Genomic DNA, 20,177 nt, shown 5'->3' on the forward strand with positions numbered 1-20,177 from the left:
TCTAGGATAAAGGCCAAATGTCTATAGCCAACAGTAATTTCCTAGAATACTCTTTAATGCTGCTTCCTCAGAGAGGTCCTTCTTGACCACTCTATTTCATTTAGTCCCTCATTTTCCCAGATGACCAAGCCACCGAATCTCATCTGCTGCAGTGTCCTTTTGGAGTAGTGTGATGTGATAGAAAGAATGCTGGGTTAGTAATCTAACCAGGTACTTGATTCTTACTCTAGCTCTCTGTAACCCTGGGCAGATCAGTCTCCCATGGCTTCAGTTCACTTATCTGTCAGGTATAAGAGACAAAGTAGTCAGTGGTTTCCATTTGGAGCTTTAGAGATCTTCAGAAGGCCATTGGGGTAGGGGATGCTCTGTCAGATCACCTACCCTGCTTAATCTGGGAAGATAAGGAATGAACATGGTATAAATCCATAAAGTAAATGACTAAAGGACTTTTGAATAACCATCATCTGCTGTGTTTAAGACACAGATCTGAGTGGTTCACCAATGTGAATTCATGAGTCTCTTCACCAAACTGACAATTCTGAGATTTCTATTGGCATTTTATGAAATTGCCCTGCCAATTTATGTTTTTCTCTGATTTTTCTCCCAAAGACTAGTTATTATAAATACAGTGTAACCTTGATGTCTTTCTCATTCTTTTATTTCATTGGAATAAACAACAATAGAAGTTCTATTTCTTCATTGGAACATATTCACATTATTTTTGTTTGTATCTTCAAAATGTTACCAATAAGATACATTAAGCTAGTTGACATCTTCATCTTTTCTAGATACTTTAATATATATTTTTTCATTAACATTTGAAAAAATTTCAGTGGCTTTTTATAAGCCGTTTTGTTTTATGTATCTTTTGTAGTTTGTGCTTGAGATTTGTTCCCACGTAATATACAGTATCTTTAATTTTTTTCCCTCATCATTGATTTCTTCTTTTTCCCCAAAGCACGTTGATATCTTCATAATATGGGGGTGAAAAAAGTGCGTTCATTCTTCTTAGCTCCTCACTTAAGGTAAACCTTGACCAACTCAGTGAGAGATTAGACCAACTCCTACTTTTACCAGCTTTGGTTTCTCTTCCTACAGTACCACAGCTGTTCTCTCAGGACAACAGTGACCTTCCAGTTGTCAAATCCAATAGCATCATCTCAGTCCTTGTCCTGTTTGAGTGTCTAAACAAATAACATTACTGACATCTCTGCCTTTTTTGAAGTGTTCTGTTCTTGTCTCCTGGAACATCTTCTGTCTTTCTGTGACTTTTTTTTTCCACACAGTTTCTTTTGTTAGCTTATATTATGGAGGCGCCAACTATGTTTGTCCTCCTCTCCTGAAACAGGAAAGCAGTTGTTTACTGCTCATGAAATAAATGTATCCACTTTCAGGATTTCAACTCTCACTTTAGTACAAATGACATCTAAGGCTCTGCAGACCCAAATTTCTAAAAGTTGACTCATCTTCTCTACCTAGTCCATTAACACTTCCAACTTCATTTTTCATGCCTACTCTATACACTTTCTCCTGATTTTTGAAGTATTTCTCTCAATCACTCTTCTATCACCTAAGAATGATCTGTGCTTGAACCCCAGAGTCGTCTTTTACTACTTTCTTTCTCCCTTGTCTTATACATTTAGTCTTCTCCGACCTTTCAGCACTTCTCATCTAGGCGATTGAAATACTCTTCTTTTTTTTTTAAAGATTTATTTATTTATTTGAGAGAGAGAGCGCACAGATGGAGAGGGAGAAGCAGACTCCCTGCTGCGCGGGGAGCCTGACATGGGGCTGGATCCCAGAACCCTGGGATGATGACCTGAGCTGAAGGCAGACGCTTAACGACTGAGCCACCCAGGCGCCCTGATTGAAATAGTCTTCCAACCTGTCTTTTCTTCAGCCCTTTTTCTGCATTGCTGCAGTTTGTTTCCCGATTCTTAGATTTTATATCTTCCTGTTCAAAAAATCATTTACTACCCATTATTTATAGCAAAACCCCAAGGTTCCTATAAAAGTGAAAACCATTCACAGCCTCCTTTCCAGCTACCTTCTTTTAGCTCCAGTTACCTTATAGCTCTCCTCCCACCCCATCCTAACTTCTCCACATACTTTCACCCCATAAAGCCTTGGCTCTGCATTGTATCAAACTATTCTCTTTCCTCAGATTCGTCAAATTGTCTGTATTTATTAGAAAGAAAAGGTCACTAGAATGCATTTAATTCCTTAAACATGCTATATAACATATATTTTTAGTTTTAAACACCAATTATAAACTTAGTATTTCTTGCTTCCATAGCTTCTTCAAAATTATTTATTTTCTAGACTACATCATTTTGTTTAGTAACTTTGTAATATATACATTGTACTATATATGAATTCATTTTGAATTCCAAGATCATTTTGAACTCATGAATACTTATGAAATATTAATCCCTATTACCAAGACATTCAGTTTTGAATACATGGAATAATATAAGTAAATATTAGTCTGGTTGCTGTCTGTTTTTAAGTGTTGAGAATAAAAATAGAAAGTGAAAATTGTATTAGCTGTTACACTAAGAAGTTAGTGTAACTAACTGCGGCTGGAATGCAGTTTTGGATTCTCTAGCCGGTGACTTGTACAGAGGAGGTACTCACTGAATATTGAACTGTGCTACATTCAGATCCTTACCTGATATTGTTAATACATGAGATTGAGAGAAATGCATGGCACCAGCTACTTTAGCTTAGCTAGACATTTTAATAAATAGCTCCTATTCTCCTGGATGACTATATCATAACGAATATTTTTTTTTTAAAGATTTTATTTATTTGACAGAGAGAGACAGAGAGGGAACACAAGCAGGGGGAGTGGAAGAGGGAGAAGCAGGCTTCCCGCTGAGCAGGGAGCCTGATGTGGGGCTCGATCCCAGCACCCTGGGATCATGACCTGAGCCGAAGGCAGACGCTTAATGACTGAGCCACCCAGGCGCCCCTCAAAATGAATATTCTAAGTACTTTGGAAATTAAAGTTTGCTGTTAATTTGTTAACTTTCTGATAAGTTACTGATAAGAAATAAGTATTACTTATTACTTACTAAATAAGCATTATCTTATTACTGCATGTAATAAAAGAATAGGTCATTCCTCTTCAGGATATTTCATTGTTGGGTTGTAGTATACTGCCACAGATGAATACCGTATTCCATGACAGCAATAAATAAGATATGCTTTTATTTCAGTTTAGAGAAAACACTTCCAGAGCTTATTCTCAGCTCATTTAAACTCAGTTTTGTTTAAATAAAAAATAAGAATAGTGTGGATACATACATTCATAGTTAAATTAGTACTGCGCATCAGTCTATTAACCTCTTTGTAATATACCTCTTACAAAAGTTTCAAGCTGCAAAATGATCTTAGTCCCTTTTACTGTCTGGCCTGAGCTTGTGATGCTACTCAGTATAGTGCTCAGAAATCAGAGGATCTCTGGGGTGCCTGGGTGTCTCAGTCAGTTAAGTATTTGACGGTCCTGGGATCAAGCCCCGCGTTGGGCTCCATGCTCAGCAGAGTGTCTGAGGATTCTCTCCCCATCATCCTTCCCCCTGCTTGCTCGCTTACCCTCTCTCTCTCTCTCCCCCAAATAAATAACTCTTTTAAAAAAAAATCAGAAGATCTGTTCTAGACAAAATCTAGCACTTCTTCTATCCTTCCATATACCTGGAATATCCCATTGCACAGTGTTTTTCTTTTCATATCATTTATGTATTTATTTTCTCATCATACAGTCCTTGAGGATAGGAACCAGATCCCACCACCTATGTGTCTCCATTACTTAGTAAATCCTGCATGGTGGGATTAGTAAATATCTGTTGAAAGTTGTTTTAGAAGTTTTTATCAAAGAGGGGTGCCTGGGTTTCTCGGTTGGGCGTCTGACTCTTGATTTCGGCTCAGGTCATGATCTCGGCATCGTGAGATTGAGCCCTGCATAGGGCTCTGTACTCAGCAGGGAGTCTGCTTGAGATTTTCTCCCTCTCTCCCCTTGCCCCGTCCTCCTTTGTGCACATGTGCGTGTGCTCTTGCTCTCTCTCTAAAATAAACAAATCTTAAAAAAAAAAAGGTTTTTGTCAAAGAAAAATTACTGAATAACCCCAGTATTAATTTCTGCAAAGCCCTCTTAGCACAGCATTATCTTTCTCATTCTTCCTGCTTAGTTATCAAATAATATTACATTCTGTATTTCCCTATTTGTTAAATTGCAATGTTGTTATTAAAAGGCCTTAAAGACCTGTAGTTCAATGATTTCAGCTTTTAACTTGATTTTATTTTGTAACTTTTTTTACTGTAACTATTAATTAAATAGATTTATGCCTTTAAAATACTATTATTTCAGTTACAGATGAGTCTATACCCTCTTATTCTGGAAGTGATATGCCAAGAAAAGACAGTAGTATGTGGTCAAAAGTAACTGAAGAAGGGACAGATCTCTCAGAACGGCTTGTGAGGAGTGGTTTTGCTGGAACTGAAATAGACCCTGAAAATGAAGAACTTATGCTGAGTATCAGCTCTCGACTACAAGCAGCAGTTGAGAAACTCCTAGAAGCTATAAGTGAAACTAGTAGTCAGGTAACCTTCTTATGTTGCTAATCTGTATTACATTTGCAGGTTTTCTTTTAAGCCAGTAAACAACTAAGTGTTTTCTCTCTATTGTCTCATAGAAATTTAGTCATGTTCCTCTTTAATAAATGGTTGTATTTGTAACAACCAATATTGATAACAACAGGTTTCTTTTCAGGTGGTAAGTGTCTTGGTAATGTCTTGACGGACTCTTCAGGTTCTAAAATTCAGTGTTTTAATTTTAAAATTTTCTAGACTCTTACACATTACTTTTTTTATATCAAAAGAGATTTTAACTATATCATTGACTGAAATATTCCATTATAATATTTATTTGAAGGAATAATACAAGGAATATCTTAAACCATATGCTTTGGTATGTCCTAACACATTGCTATTGTAATATGATAACAAATCAAACCTACAGTCCTTCACATGATTTTTACATCCTTTTCATGAATGTTAATAGATTACCTCACTTTACTCTCTCTTGGTAGGCAGTTAGATGAGGGACACTTTTTACATCGAAGTACTGTTTGTATAGAAATTTTAAAGGGGTATAACCATTTATAACCTAAAATGCAATTTTCTCTGTCTCTAACATTTTTACACTATGTATGGTAAATGTCTCTTAAGTTACTGTATGTAGAATTTAAACAATTGTTGCTTTAAAATGAAGCAAATTCACTTATTTATTTTAAAAATGTTTAAAACAACTATAGAATCATAGCTGTATGTTAATCAAGTGAGTACTTCATTGTCATCAGTTACAGGGCCAATATTATTAACATTTTCATTGATACCTTTATTCACAGTATCCTAAATCCATCTGTATTTCAGACAGAAGTTGAGAAGTTGAAAGAGTGTCTTTGATGTCTTGTTATTTCTAATGTCTGGCGTTCATTGATGCTACTTTTTTTCCTCTAAGAAATTATTCTGTTATGGAATCTTATTGCAATAGCAGTGACTATTGGATTTACCATATTTGACAAATATTGTTATATATTTTGTGTTTTAATGCCAAACTCAGTTACTTTTAGGTTAAGTTAGTGATTGAGTCCTCTCTTGGTTAGTGACCCTTGAAATCACTTGTTTACCACCTACTATTACGTTAATTTTTCATTATCAATCCATTTTTTCTCTTGGCAACTTGCTATTAACATTTAATATAGAAGGCATTATCAAAACGGCATATATGTCCAGTGAAATATTTGTCTTCTGGATAGTCTTCAGACAAGTTTTCCCCGGTTCATTCTTCCTTGTAGGGAGACAGTTTAAATTCTCTTCTGTGCTAGAGTGCGGACTGTATCGTTAAGAGCACATTACCACACATGCAATGAGAATTCACTATCTGGCCAGGAGAATATATCATAATATACCTACTGTTAATTTTCTGAATTGCACCTTGATTGACTAGCCAAACTAGGGTATTCATATTCAGTTAAATAGGTTTCAGAAATGTTTTCATAGATAAAGTGCTGTCTTTGGGCAATTCTTATTTCTCTGAAGCTTCTTTTACAGCCGATGCAGAATGATTGAAAGGCTTTTGCTTCAGTTACTTAAAGATTTCCTTGAGCATTGTAAAGAACTAAAAGAAGTACAGTATTTTTGAAAACTCACATCTTTGTGTATTTACTAATACACAATAGAAAGGATAACTACACAAATAATAATAGTGGTCTCATCTTTTGCTAAAACCACAGTGAGTTATTTTTCATTGCCAACATCCTAAGTGCTGGTCGGAAAGGCACCAATAAAAACCAGCTTCATATGTGTTATTAATTTAAGACATTATACTCTTGTATCAAAGAACTTTAATGTGTACTGTATTTTTCTTCAGCCTCAGGTAGACGGCTTAAACTCAAACATTGAAACTATGAATGCTATGTCATAATTTGAAATTCCATAGCTATTATAAGAAAACACATATTTTCTATAAGATTTGCTATTTTTTCAAGCTTTTACTTTTCTAATTAACATAAGCCCTGGATTGGCTTTCTTTCAGAATGCTTACACATAAGCCGCTTTAACAGTATGCTACTCTACTGAGTGAGCTGGGCCAATTCAGGCATTTTCAGCTGTTGCTTTTCAGCACTTTTAAAGTTTGAACGCATATGCACCCTAGTTATCCCTTTTATTCTATGAAAGTAGTGTGAATAATTCTGTGTGGAATTTCAACATAATCCTGCCTTTTTTTTTTTTTTTTTTTGCTTATTTCAGCTACATTAGTATTTAATTTCTGTGATTCGTACTTTCATACCATGAAAAACTAGTAATATTTTTCCTTTCTTAGCCACTATTAAATACTTTGATCTGGATCTTGAACACTGTTAATACTGTTGCTGCTACTTGATACCATTGTAAGTTATGGACAGTCTAGTTAATGCAGTGTAGTTGACCTTTGAACAGTACAACTAAGGTGCGCCGCTCCATTTATATGCAGATGTTTTTCAGTATATACAGTACAGTACTGTAAATGCATTTTCTCTTTATGATTTTCTTAATGCCATTTTCTTGTTTCTAGCTTACTTTATTGTAAGAATACAGTATATAATACGTTAATACGTATAACATAAAATATGTGTTAATTGACTGTTATGGCGTCAGGCTTCTGGTCAACAGTAGGCTATTAATAGTTAAGTTTTGGGAGAGTCAGAAGTTCTGTGGATTTTTGACTATGCATGGGGTCAGCACCCCACCCCCTGCATTGTTCAAGGGTCAACTGTATAATATTTGTCTTCTGACAAGCACCATGGAAAATGGTAAATAAATCAGAAGTGATCCATGGTTTGACTTGTTCCTATAGGCCACTATAGAGAAACTTCCCCCATAATCCATTAATACTGCCAACAGACAAGTGTGTGGAATCCACCTGAAACACTCATTTTCCCCAGGCCAAGATCACACCTCATCACATCTGCTTGTGTGACCAGGTTTTGAGGTACAACAGGAGCCTGACCATGGTGTTTTCCAAATTATTTCCAAATTATTCTCAATTTGTTAAATACTAATATAGCAATATGTTATTTAGCCTTTACTGTATTTTAAGTATCAATGAACAGGTCACAAAAACTTTGCCTAGAGCACTAAACAGTTTTCATACTGCAGTCTCTAAACCAGCAGCATCAGCATCACTGAGGACTTGTAAATTTAAATTCTTACACCCCACCCCAGGCCTACTGAATGATGGAGCCCAGCAACCTGGGTTTAAACGGGTTCTTTAGGTGATTCTGGTACACACTGAAGTTTGAGAACCACTCATCTAGAGATTATTAGTACATGTTCACATTATTCTAGCTGAATTTTGAAGTGTTCTACCAATATCTTAGATAAAAGGTTAAAGTGGTTGTTGCTTTTTGGTATAAAAATCAGGTATTTCTTAGGTGAATTGTATTTTTAAAGTAACAAGAACAGGAGCTTTGTAAAACTTTCTTTAATCCAAATTTAGTTCACCTACTATTCTTCCATGGATAGATGTTTAAAGCCATTGACTGCTTCAGAATATTCTCATTAATAACTAAAATTATCTTGAACATGATAAATATTTTTAACCATTCGTTAGATTGATATGAAACAATGTGTAATCACCTTTGTGAAATAACTTATATTCCATTTTTATTTTAATGTGTCATTATTTTGTTCTTCATAATGGTGTAGTTCTCTTTTACCTTGATTTTTTTTTTCACTTGTTCTAAAAAAATTCTAGAACAGAACTGAGAGACACTGCTCTAGTCTATTTGTGCTTGCAGTGACAGAGAAGTTCAGCTAAGTAGCTCTGCACAGCATACCCTGAGATTAGGAAAGAGAGTAGCATCTCATACTTTGGAGTCAGGTGGGCCCAAGTAAAGCTTATTGGAAGACTTGATGCTTGAGATGAATCATTCATTCATCATATTTATTGAGCACCTACTATATAATAATTGCTATTTTACATACCAGAAGTACAGCATTGAACAAAATAGACAAAATCCTTGCTCTTGTAGAGACCAACAATAAGTAAACATACAGTATGTCAGGTGGTGATTATCTGCTGGGAAGAAAAATGAAATGGTCCAGGAGATAGAGCATAATGGGGGAAGGGGACATGTTATATAGGAAAATCAGGGAAGATCCCTCTGATGAAGTAATATTCAGGCATATTTCTTGAGGAAGATTAGGAGAGACAGTCTTATAAATAAGTAGGGGAAGAACGTTTTAGACAAAGGACTAACAAGTATGAAGGCCCTGAGGTGGTTGTGTGCTTGTTCTTTGTGTGACTGAGAAAGAGGCCAGTGTGGCTGGAGCAAGGAGAGTGAGGAAAGTGGGAGATGAGGTCAAAGTGCTACCTGGAAACCAGATCACATGGAACTTGGGATTGAATTCCTAATGAGAAATGGAGCCATTGTATACAACTCTTTAACTTTTTATTTTGAAATAATTTTAGACTTAGAGAAAAGTTGCAAAACAGTCCAGAATTTCACTCAGCTTCCCCTGATGTTAACAGCTTGCATAATCGTATTATAATTATCAAAACTTGGAAAGTAAAACTGGTACAACACTATAAACTGAAGTACAGACCCTTTGGATTTACCATTTTTTCCCACTAAGGTCCTTTTCCTGTTCTAGGATCCCATGTTGCATTTAGTTGTCACGTCTTTGTCAGCTCTCTTCTCCTCTTAGTACCTGAGTCTTTGTCTTTTATGACCTTGACACTTGAAAAGGACTGGCTAGTTATTTTATAGAGTGCCCCACCATATGGATTTGTCTGATATTTTTCATGATTACATGAAGCTTATGCATTTTTGACAAGAATACCACAAAAGTGATGTGCCCTTCTCAGTGTATCATATCAGAGGGCACATGATGTCCATATGTCTTATTACTGATAATGTTAATCTTGATTTCTTGTGGTATCTGCTGGATTTCTCCACTGTACTATTACTGTTTTTCCCATTATAATTAATAAATTTCTTGAAGGAGGTACTTTGAGATTATGCAAATATCTTGTTTCTCCTTAAACTTTCACCCACTAGTTTTATCATTCATTGGTAGATCTTGCCTGTACAATTATTACCATGGTATTCTGCTGGTGATTTTCTATTTTCCTCATTCCTTCATCTGTTATAATTATTCTGAAAAAGCTATTTCTTCACTCTCATTTATAATCAGGATCTATACGGACTCATAGCTATTCATTTTTTTCAATGGGTTATAATCTAATACTACAGTAATTGGTTTTGTTTCAGCTTTGGCATTGTGAACTCTTTCAGGTTGGCTTTTGTGCCTTTTTGAAGTGCTTACTTCTTTGAGCATTTGCACTATCAGAGGCTCCAGACCCATCTTAGGTTATTCCTGCCCCAGCTCTAAAATCTACCACTGCTCCAAGGAAATTAGGGTCCTCTTATTACATAATGATATTTAGAAACCAAGATCTGGATGCTGTATGAGCTCATTGTTAGTGAAGTGTCATGACTTGTAGGTCCTCTTAGTAGACAGTTTAAAAATATACGGGGTATCTATAAATACATACAGTATTTATTTGTGTATCTCTATGTATATAGAGTAAAAACATTAATTCATACATTACATCTAATTCTGATCCAGTACCACAACATTCATTCTACCCTTCCCCCCTTTCCTTTGTAACTTTGTTCTCCATCAGTGAGAAACCAGGCTCTCATTATCTGCATATTTTTACTTATTTGTTTAGCCCTAAAAACGCATAAAATAACTTCACAGTTGCTATCCTATATCCCTGTGAAGAAAAAATTTATTACAGTACAGTATTTATGTACAGTACATTCTGTCTTTAGCCTTATACAGTCAAAAATACTGTTTTTCAGGGCGCCTGGGTGGCTCAGTTGGTTGAGCGACTGCCTTCGGCTCAGGTCATGATCCTGGAGTCCCAGGATCGAGTCCCACATCGGGCTCCCTGCTAGGCAGGGAGTCTGCTTCTCCCTCTGACCCTCTTCCCTCTCGTGCTCTCTCTCTCATTCTCTCTCTCTCAAAAAATAAATAAAATCTTTAAGAAAAAAAAATACTGTTTTTCAAAGTATGTTAGGTTAACTCTTCTCCCTCACCCTCTTCAATGTGGTTTTGTTATTCACTTAATATAGTTACAATCATTTGTTACAGTTTTTATTCCATCTTGAGTTTCCCCATTTTCTAAAAACTCCCAGATGGGCAATTTCACTCTTTGTATCAGTAGTTCTTTTGGTTGTGACAGATGGGTGGTGTATATCTACCACCACAAACATGACATAGGATTGTTCCATCCCCCAAGATACCCTGCTGCTGTCTTTTGTAGTCAGCCCTCCTGCCTTTGGCAACCACTGGTTGCTTTCCATCCCCCATCCGTATAATTATGCCTTTACCAGACTGTTGTAAATGAAATGACACATTATGTATTCTTCGGGGTCTGGCTTCATTGTCCCAAAGTACATGTAAGATTTATCAGTTTTGTTGCATGTATTAAAAGTTTGTTCCTTTTTATAGCTGTAGAGTATTTTATCATATGGATGTACCACAGTTTATTTATTTAGAGGACATACAGATTGTTTCAAGCTTAGGATCATTAGAGATTTTTGAGTAACTGACCTAACTTACATTTTTCAAAAGGATCATTTTGACCACCTTGTCAAAAATAAATGGGGGGATGGGCGGTGGAGCGCCTGGGTGGCTCATTCGGTTAAGTGTCTGCCTTCGGCTCACATCATGATCCCAGAGTGCCAGGATCAAGTCCCACATAGGGCTCCCTGCTCAGCGGGGAGTCTGCTTCTCCCTCCCTCGGCTTTTCCCCTGCTCGTGCTCGCTCTGTCTCTCTCTTACTCACTCTCTGTCGAATAAATAAAATCTTTAAAAAAATAAATAAAAAATAAATTGAGGGGGTGGAGGAGTCTAGGGCAGAAGCACAGAAACCAGTTAGAGAAGTTACTTGCCCAGATATACAAGTTAGCTGGTAGAATTAGAATTCAAACCCAGGTACTGTGGCTTCAAAGTCTGTGCTCTTAACTGCTGCTTTTACTGTCCTTTGAAAGTGAGTGAATCACTTTGTCAGTTACTCCTGACTGCTCATGTTATCCACAGACTAAGGAATAGATTTTGAAATCTGAGGTGTCACTGGTAACCTTTTTTTTTTTTTTTTTAAGTGTCACTGGTAACCTTACAAGAGCAGTTTGATGGGGTAGTGGAGATGAAATTGTAATTCAAAAGAAAATGAGAGGAAAGGAAGTAAAGACTTAAAAGACGAGTAGAGACTAGGTAGGTAGGTCAAGAAGAAAATTTGTTGCAAAAGGCATAGCATATTAGTGTAAACCAGCATGATGTGTATGAGGACAGTGGATAGTTTTGTGTTATAAACATACAGGATGGAAGGTGGGAAACTGATAGAAGGTGAGAGCAGAGGAATAGTCAGTGGTCACATGTCAGAGTACCATGTAGGCTAAGTTAAGGAGTTTTAACTGTATTATGCTATAAAGTGTGGAGAGTCATTGCATTATTTTTGATGAAAAAATAATATCAAATTTGTGTTTTAGGTTCCTCAGGCAGTAGTATGATAGGTGGATGGCCAGGAAGATGGTGAGGAGACATACTGAATGCAGGGAAACAAGAGACACTTAGAATATTCCTGGTAAAAAGTGATAGAGATCAAGTTAAGGCAGGGGGCAAGTGATTTTTAAACCTTTTAGGAAGCTGAATTTGATAGAAATTAGTATGACTGATCAGATATAGGGGACGAGGAAGAGGGAAACCAAGTGTAAATCCTTGATTGACTGAGTTGCTGGTGTATTTCATTTACTGAGATACGGGATGCAAAAGAAGTGAGTGATGAGTTCAGTTTTATATAATCTGAATTCAGAATGCATAGAGGCAGTATCAAGTAAAGATATTCACTAGAGTCTAGAGTTTTGGTAGAACTAGATTGGAAATTGTTATCCCTTTAAGACATTTGAAACCATCGTCTTTAGAGTGTGTACAGAGCTATTTTTGTGCTGGTAGAATGCTGACATTTAAAAGAGAATAAAGGTAGGTACGTCTACAGAAGACATGGAGAATGAGAAGAGGAAAATCAAGAGAATAGTGTCATAAAAGCCAAATAAGGAGTGATTTTTCCAAAAGTTGTCAGTTACTATGGAAAATCATAGCTGCTGAGGATTTAGTGTCCATTGACTATTTCAGTATGAGTGACCTTGATGAGAGTAGTGTCATAGAATTGGAAAGGAAAATTCAAAATTCAGAGAGTTGGAGAAATAGAGACAGCAATTTTATGCCTACAAGCCATGAAAAAAACAGAACGCTAGCTTGAGAAGGGGAGGGTGTTTTTTTAAAGGTTGGAATAGTGAACATTGAGTAGCAATGAAGAAGTCGAAGATTGCAGGTCAGAATGGATGAGCTTTCTGGAGGCCAGGTCCTTGGAGTAGTTTAAGATGGAATCGCAGAACACAGGTGGAAGGTGTGGCATTTGGATCAGAAAGACCTTCCCTCATTTAAGATTGGAGAAAGAGATTATTGGCAGGTTATTGTGGGTTAATGTTTGAGATGGAGGAGGAGTTTCATTGAAGTCTCCATAGTCTAAGTAAATATTGTCAAATATTCAAGGTTCTTTCTTTAATGATGTGGATTTATGTGTTGTGTGATTTTAATAGAAGATGTATGATTAAGCCTTGTACTTAGTTTTAAGGTTTGGTTTGCTTTAGGTTCTATAGATACATCATGCTTCAGTAAAAGAACTAGTGGACATTTTCTTTACTAAGTATCAAGGTATCTATCTTATAGACTGATTTCATAATATCTATTAAAGAAGTATTTTACTTTATGTATTTGATTTGACAAGTGATTTGCCCTAGAGTATGTCCACATCCATGTAATGATACACTTATTATGATGAATTGTATTTATCATTTGCCCAGACAGGCTATCATAAAAATCAGGTTTATATTCAGCCTATTCCAGTTTCCTGTTGGTTGGGAGAGCTTTCATTATGATATGAGGAAAAGAGCTTAGAGACTACCTGCAAGCCCTTAGAAAGGTAATCTCTCTAACATAGTCTTTATTCAGTAGTCTCTTTGTGATTCTGCAGAAAAGCTATCTTTGAGAGTATGGTTTCAGGTTCTTGATTCTTGAATCAGGTAGAAAAAGCATTCTGTTCCGTGAGAGTAGTCTTTCAGCAACTAAAGTTTTCCAGAATTCACAGGTACTATCAAGAGATACCTTTAGGCCTTGGAAAAAATTAATGAGGAACTTACTCCCGCAGAATGATGATTATTATAGACAACTCTTATGAGTTTATTATCATTTTTGAGAATAATGGAACGTAAGCTGCATGTTCTATATTTTCTCATAAAGGGAGACTTTTCCTTAGGATGAAACAGTAGTTTACGATGTTGTCATTAAGTCTTAAGCATAACTGTAATCCAAGTGTTGAAATGTATTTTGCCATTAGGTATTTCCTCCAGTGTGCTTATTATATATAATAAGCATTGGTCAGGACTTGTCAGTTTGAGAGAAATGTTTATGGGCAGAAAAGATTAAATATCTTGACATTGTATGATTAAAGTAAACCTGTTTAGTTAGGGAAACATAGCTTTATACCCCAATTAATAGCCTTCAGATATGCACTAAAATCTTTATTATCTGGAACCTGGGAATAATGAGCTAGTCTGGATAATTAAAAGGGTATCCTCCTAAAAATTGAAATCATTTTGCTTTAACTGCATTCGATTATAAAAAGTTTTATGTGCTTTCTAAAATTAAAAAAAAATAGAATACAATTTGAATTATTCTAATGTAGAATAATCTGTCTGAACATATTCAATTAATATACCATCGGTTACTATACTCTTACTAGGGGAGGTCTTTGCCCCTATCTTAAATCATCTTTACTGCTATTTTGAGTCCTTTTTACCCTTCCTAATTTTACTCTCTTTTCTTTGTGGTTAGTTTCTTAACCTTGACTTATGTTCCTAGTTGTAAGTGGATACACTCTACTCCTATAGATTTTGGTTTTACATGGATGGAAACAAGTTTTACATGCTTTCAAAAATGGGAAAAAAATATAATTTGGATTATTTTAACTTAGGGTCACCTTTTTTTAACATGAATTAATATAATATGCTGTCAGTTAATAAACTGTTGTTATAAGGGCTGTTTGCCTCATTCTAAATCATCTTAATCTACTACTTTTTTGAGTCTTTTTCTCCTCCCTAGGTTTTTCTTTTCTTTGTAGTTAATTCTTACCTTGGCCTGAATGTTTCTCTTTATAAAGGGATACTTCTTACCCTCAGAATTTTGTTTTTGCTTCAAATAAGAGAAATTGGATACTAGATTATCAAAATAAACTGTAACTCCCAGAGGGAGCCAGGAAAGAGTATTTTGAGAACTATATGATATGGTTAGCATGGATCCTATCAGTTCATAAAGCTGAGCAGCTAGGGTATGGATGAGTTTGTATCTGCTAAAGATCCAGAAAAATCATATTTAGCTGAACCAGTGTAGGGTTAGGCCTCCGTTTTGTACAGATATTCAGACTTATTAACAGACTAACTGGTGGGCTCACATAAAAAAAAAACATAATAAACAGAAATTTGTCATTGCCTAATCCAGAATTATAATAGGCAGCTGTCCCCCCGACCCGCACCCCAAGTGTCTACCTGTAGATTCTGGGCTTTATGTAGAAAATCACATTTTCTCTTCCCTAATTATTAGCCTATTATGAAGGCTTTGAGTATTGACTCCTTTAAACAATTTTGTGTAGTGAAAGTGGCTATAAAACAGATTTTTGTTGATATCATCTGCTTGCATGGGTTTTTCCATAGTAGATAAAAAGTTTTAGTTTTATGGGTTTAGGATATTTAGTTACTGGACAAAAAAAAAGGCACCACAATGAAAGCTCTTTCATTTATTTGAGAATCTTTTGCTGTTAAAATGTAAGTTCATCTTTTAAAATTCTGAGTGTCTAGTTTATTCACTGTTGACAACATTTCTGGGAACTACCAGAAGACTATTATATGCAACTTGCGCTTTTTAGTTTTAGTCAGAGTTCCTAGGATACCTTAAGTAATGTAATATAATTACCAAACATATTATATATAATGCAGCTTTTTAAAGAGCGTTTTTTTTCCCCTTAACATTCACTCTGAAAACAATTCATTGTGGGAAATAGGTTATAACTGAACTATCTGTATTTACTTCTAGTGACTGTTCAAAAGAATGAGTATCATTTAAGGAAATATCAAAAGGAAATACTAAGTCTTCCAGAAAAAATTATGATTATTTGATATACTTTAAGAACTATTTGGTAATGTGGACTCAAACCTACTTGATTTCACACTTTCAAATTAAAACAATTTTTTAATAGGATGGAAAAATACTAGCTTATCTTAGAAGCATTATAAACTTGTCTAAATACCCTTTTCAAAGCTCTGACGTGGAACTTGGATCCTGTTAGGCAGGCTTTTTTGTGGGCGTATTAATTCACATTCCACCTGTCAGTACCTATAGGTAAAGACATGAAACCACACCCTCTGTTCTGACCTTTTCCTCCAGGGACACTGACTAGAATCCTTGGCTCAGGGTGAGAGGCTGTTTGAATAGCTCAGTTCAGAAGAGCTTTTACTTTTGAATTGAGTGAAGCAGCAAGAACAAGGGAAATAATGTTGCAACTACATTTCTCAAGACTGCTACTATGGAGATTTCAAACTTGACCTTCCCTGCCAGGTTCTGTTTGGAAGGCTTAGTTATTTCCACAGATATATTTGATACTGAAAGCAGTTTTATGGCTCGGCTACTTAGATATTTATATTTTCATTCTTCCATTCTTTAAAGAATTAATTATTCTAGTTAAAAAGGTGTTTTTCTGCTTTTATTTTTGTTTTCTTTGTTTTTTGTTTTCTTTTTGATGAAGACTGGTAGAAATGTAGTTTTTTTTATAGATCTGTGTGTTTTTTCTTTTGTTCATTTGTAAGAATTGATACTTATTTGATAGTACTAAAAAGAATTTTTCATACTGCTATGGTCTATCTTGATAAACTAAAAAGAACTTTTAATGTAGTGGAAAACTCTTAAAGCAAGTGGGGAAGTTGGCATCTGAATCTACTAGCATGGATTCTTACCGTACCTATTTGGCAACTGTTAAACTCAGCGGCTCATGGTTGGAAGAACAAGATGAAGACATTTATGAGGTTGAATCTCGTGTGCCTTTACCACATCCTTTTCCTCTATGTGAACATTTGGATGAAAATAACTCTGTCATTATTAATACTTCTATTTTTCATTTTATTCATAAAAGAAATGGGCACATATTAAAGCTTATTTCTAAAATTTCACTGCCTACCCCTCCTTATTCAGTAAGTATAAAAAATTTGGTTTCTTATACTTTTAGTTTATACTTTCACTTTTTTTATACATTTAGTTAAAAAACTTGTATAAATGAGAAATGAACTTTAGATGTCCTTAGTAAGAGTAAATGGAATAGAATCTTGTTTTGTTATTGTTTCATGTGTTACTACTCATTTATCCTGATATATTGAAGAGCTAAATTTGGTCTAAGAGCCCCAACTTGGCTATGTTTTTAATTCCAGAAAGCAGAGTGAGATAGTATTACAGTTTTCCATGCCAGGCAAGCTGTTTAAAGAGATCCTGCTTGTCCTTAAGAATCTTGCTTTTATATGTTTATGATTCCAGTCCTGAGTAAAAATGGAATGGTTATATTTGAGGGAATGAGCATTGTGGTACTTAAAACAGCTAAGTCCATTGAGCCAGTTAGGAAATGTTTACAATCATATGGTATATTGGCTGTAGTTCCAGACAGGGAAAAAGAAAATGTGGATTCTAATTTTAATTTTCTTGTTAACTCATAAGGAACTTATTTTTAATGTGCTTACTAATCCAGTGAGGAAATACTGTTTTCTACTTTTTATTGAAATGTATTTTACAAAAATTAAGAGTATTTAGCATAGTTAGTATTTCAGGTTTATTTAACATGTATGTTGTGAATGATTCACTACAAGTTATTCAATATAACTACAAGTTATTCAGCACTTTTTATGACTTTCATGGCTTTAATTGTAATACACTAGCTAATATTTAACAGGCCGGATGGTTTTCAGAATAGATTTGTTACCTCCTCTGAAACTTTTGTATTAAAGTGACAGAATATTTATTGATGTTTTATACTTACTTTTAATGTAGTAATTTTCTTAACTTATTTAGAAATAATATGAAATTTTTATGTATTTCATATTGTTAGGTATTACACATATTAGGAATAAATCAAAGCAGATTAGAAGAGGCTTTTTAAAGTATAGAGTATTTCGATGAACATTTGAAGGGAATCTCTTATTCCAGTAAAGTATGAGCACCATTTGCTATAATAAATGAAATTTGTTTGCTAGCTTTACTGATTTGATTCTTCTAACTTTTTAGTTTTGTTTTGTAAAGCTGAAGTTATTTCTTGTGGTTTTATGGTACATATTTAAATGCACTTTAAGGTTGCTTTAGATCTTGTCAAGAAGTAGTACATTAGAAGCAAAAACTTAATTTTCTTAACTAAGTCAAGTATTTATTTTGTTGTAAATGCTAAATGCCTTGTTGTGTTTGTACAGTAAATTTGAAAAAGAAAAAAAAAACAATTCCTGTTCTTTTTAGTGAGAGCTTTGAACTCTTAGAGATTTCATGTATTTACCAACCATTTTATAATATACAGAAAAAAATGACATACCAACATATGTGAAAGCAATTGATATGTTTTAAAAATATAGGCTGTGACTGTAAATTCAGAAGAGCAGCTATATATAAATTCGTTCATTATGGTTATGTTTTTTATTATAAAAAACAGGGGCGCCTGGGTGGCTCAGTTCGTTAAGCGTTCGACTCGATTTAGGCTCAGGTCATGATCTCAGGGGCCCCACGTCAGGATATGCTCTGGGTGTAGAGCCTGCTTAAGATTTTCTCTCCCTTTCCTTCTGCCTCCCCACACCCCCATGCTCGTTCACGTGCTCTCTTTTAAAATAAAAATAAAAACAGATAAGGAGATGCTGGCCATCAGAAGCTCAGAAGACTAAGGCAGAAACAGTGCTTTTCTATAATTTCTTGGAGCTGGTAACAGTGATCACTGTTTTCCGAGAGCTTTGGCCTGAGTCTGTCCTTGACCATCATCTTTAAAAATTCTGTAAGAATATAGTCATGCCAATAACAGCATATTAAGGAGGCTGTATTTATGAGTAATTATGGGTCATGCCTCTGTATTCTAAGGTTTTGAAAATAAATTGAATATTCATATAGAGTCCTGTAGATGTTTCATAGATGGACAGAAATATAAAGCTTTTAGTTAAAAATGGGTTATAATAGGGTGGGGGGATGGGTTAGCCTGGTGATGGGTATTAAAGAGGGCACATTCTGCGTGGAGCACTGGGTGTTGTGCACAAACAGTGAGTCATGGAACACTACATCAAAAACTAATGATGTAATGTATGGTGATTAACATAACAATAAATTATTTTAAAAAATGGGTTATAATTCATTTTGTTGTGCCACTATGATTTTGTTAATTGATGCCATTACATTAAGCATATATTAGTTCCCCATAGTGTATAGCAGGGGTCCACAATCAATAAATATTAAATATAAAAGATACTAAGTTTTTCATAGACTACAATTACAGAAAATTCTTCAGAAAATACCTTAAAAAGAGCCTATGTGTCATTAACTTTATACCTCTCTTTATGTGATAGAATACAGAGCTACTGTTGGAAGTGGTTTATTTCCAAAAGAAACATTTTTTTTGTTTAATAAAATTATACTACATCTCTTATGTAAAGTTGTATGTAGCTAATCTAGTTGTATAGTGACTTTTTCCACCTAATGTTAGCATGCACTAGAAATATTAACTGGCTACAGTTCAACAGTATGCCTTTATTTCTATTTAAAAATCTTTTTTTTTTTTTTAAGCTTTAGTGGGGAATGACATTGGCCTTCCCACACTTCAGTTGTCTTATTTCATGTACGCTTTCCCTCCTTGTTTAGCTTGAACATGCAAAAGTTACACAGACAGAGTTGATGCGGGAGTCATTTCGACAGAAACAAGAAGTGACCGAGTCCCTGAAGTGCCAAGAAGAACTGCGAGAGCGCCTTCATGAGGAATCCAGGGCCAGAGAACAGCTGGCTGTGGAGCTCAGTAAGGCTGAGGGTAAGCAACATACCATTGGCAGCTGAGGGTGGAAAAATTTCAAGTTTAAAAATAGAGATTTTTGATGCAAGACAGATTTGGACATTACCAGTCTACTCTAATTTAGAGTGACCACTGAAACGTAGTTGTAGTTTGTCTTCAGAATTTCTTCAGGCAATTTTAAGAACTGTCTATATTTTTAATTATTAGAAAGTATTTAATAGAGGAGCACCTGGGTGGCTCAGTCGGTTAAGGGTCTGCCTTCAGCTCAGGTCATGATCCCAGGGTTCTGGGATCGAGCCCCATGTCAGGCTCCCCGCTCAGCAGGGAGTCGGCTTCTCCTTTTCCCTCTTTCACCCTACCTACTTGTGTTCTCTCTCTCTCTCTGTCAAATAAGTAAAGTCTGCAAAAAAAAAAAAAAGGAAAAAGAAAAAATTTAATA

General features: G+C 35.2%; 1 protein-coding gene across 4 annotated transcripts in view; it reads left to right on the plus strand.

The window, feature by feature from the left end:
- AKAP9 (A-kinase anchoring protein 9) overlaps nucleotides 1-20,177 on the plus strand; it is a 155,430-nt gene that overhangs the window by 87,433 nt on the left and 47,820 nt on the right. For all 4 annotated transcript variants that reach the window (XM_028117920.2, XM_088018581.1, XM_088018583.1 and 1 more), the window contains 2 exons: nucleotides 4,370-4,602; nucleotides 19,594-19,756. In XM_028117920.2, coding sequence (XP_027973721.1) covers nucleotides 4,370-4,602; nucleotides 19,594-19,756 — 396 coding nt within the window. The remainder of the gene's footprint in view (nucleotides 1-4,369; nucleotides 4,603-19,593; nucleotides 19,757-20,177) is intronic.

This window comes from Eumetopias jubatus, unplaced genomic scaffold, assembly GCF_037043125.1.
Source record: "Eumetopias jubatus isolate StellerSeaLion01/CBP00866 unplaced genomic scaffold, mEumJub1_p1.0 scaffold_14, whole genome shotgun sequence".
NCBI lineage: Eukaryota > Metazoa > Chordata > Mammalia > Carnivora > Otariidae > Eumetopias > Eumetopias jubatus.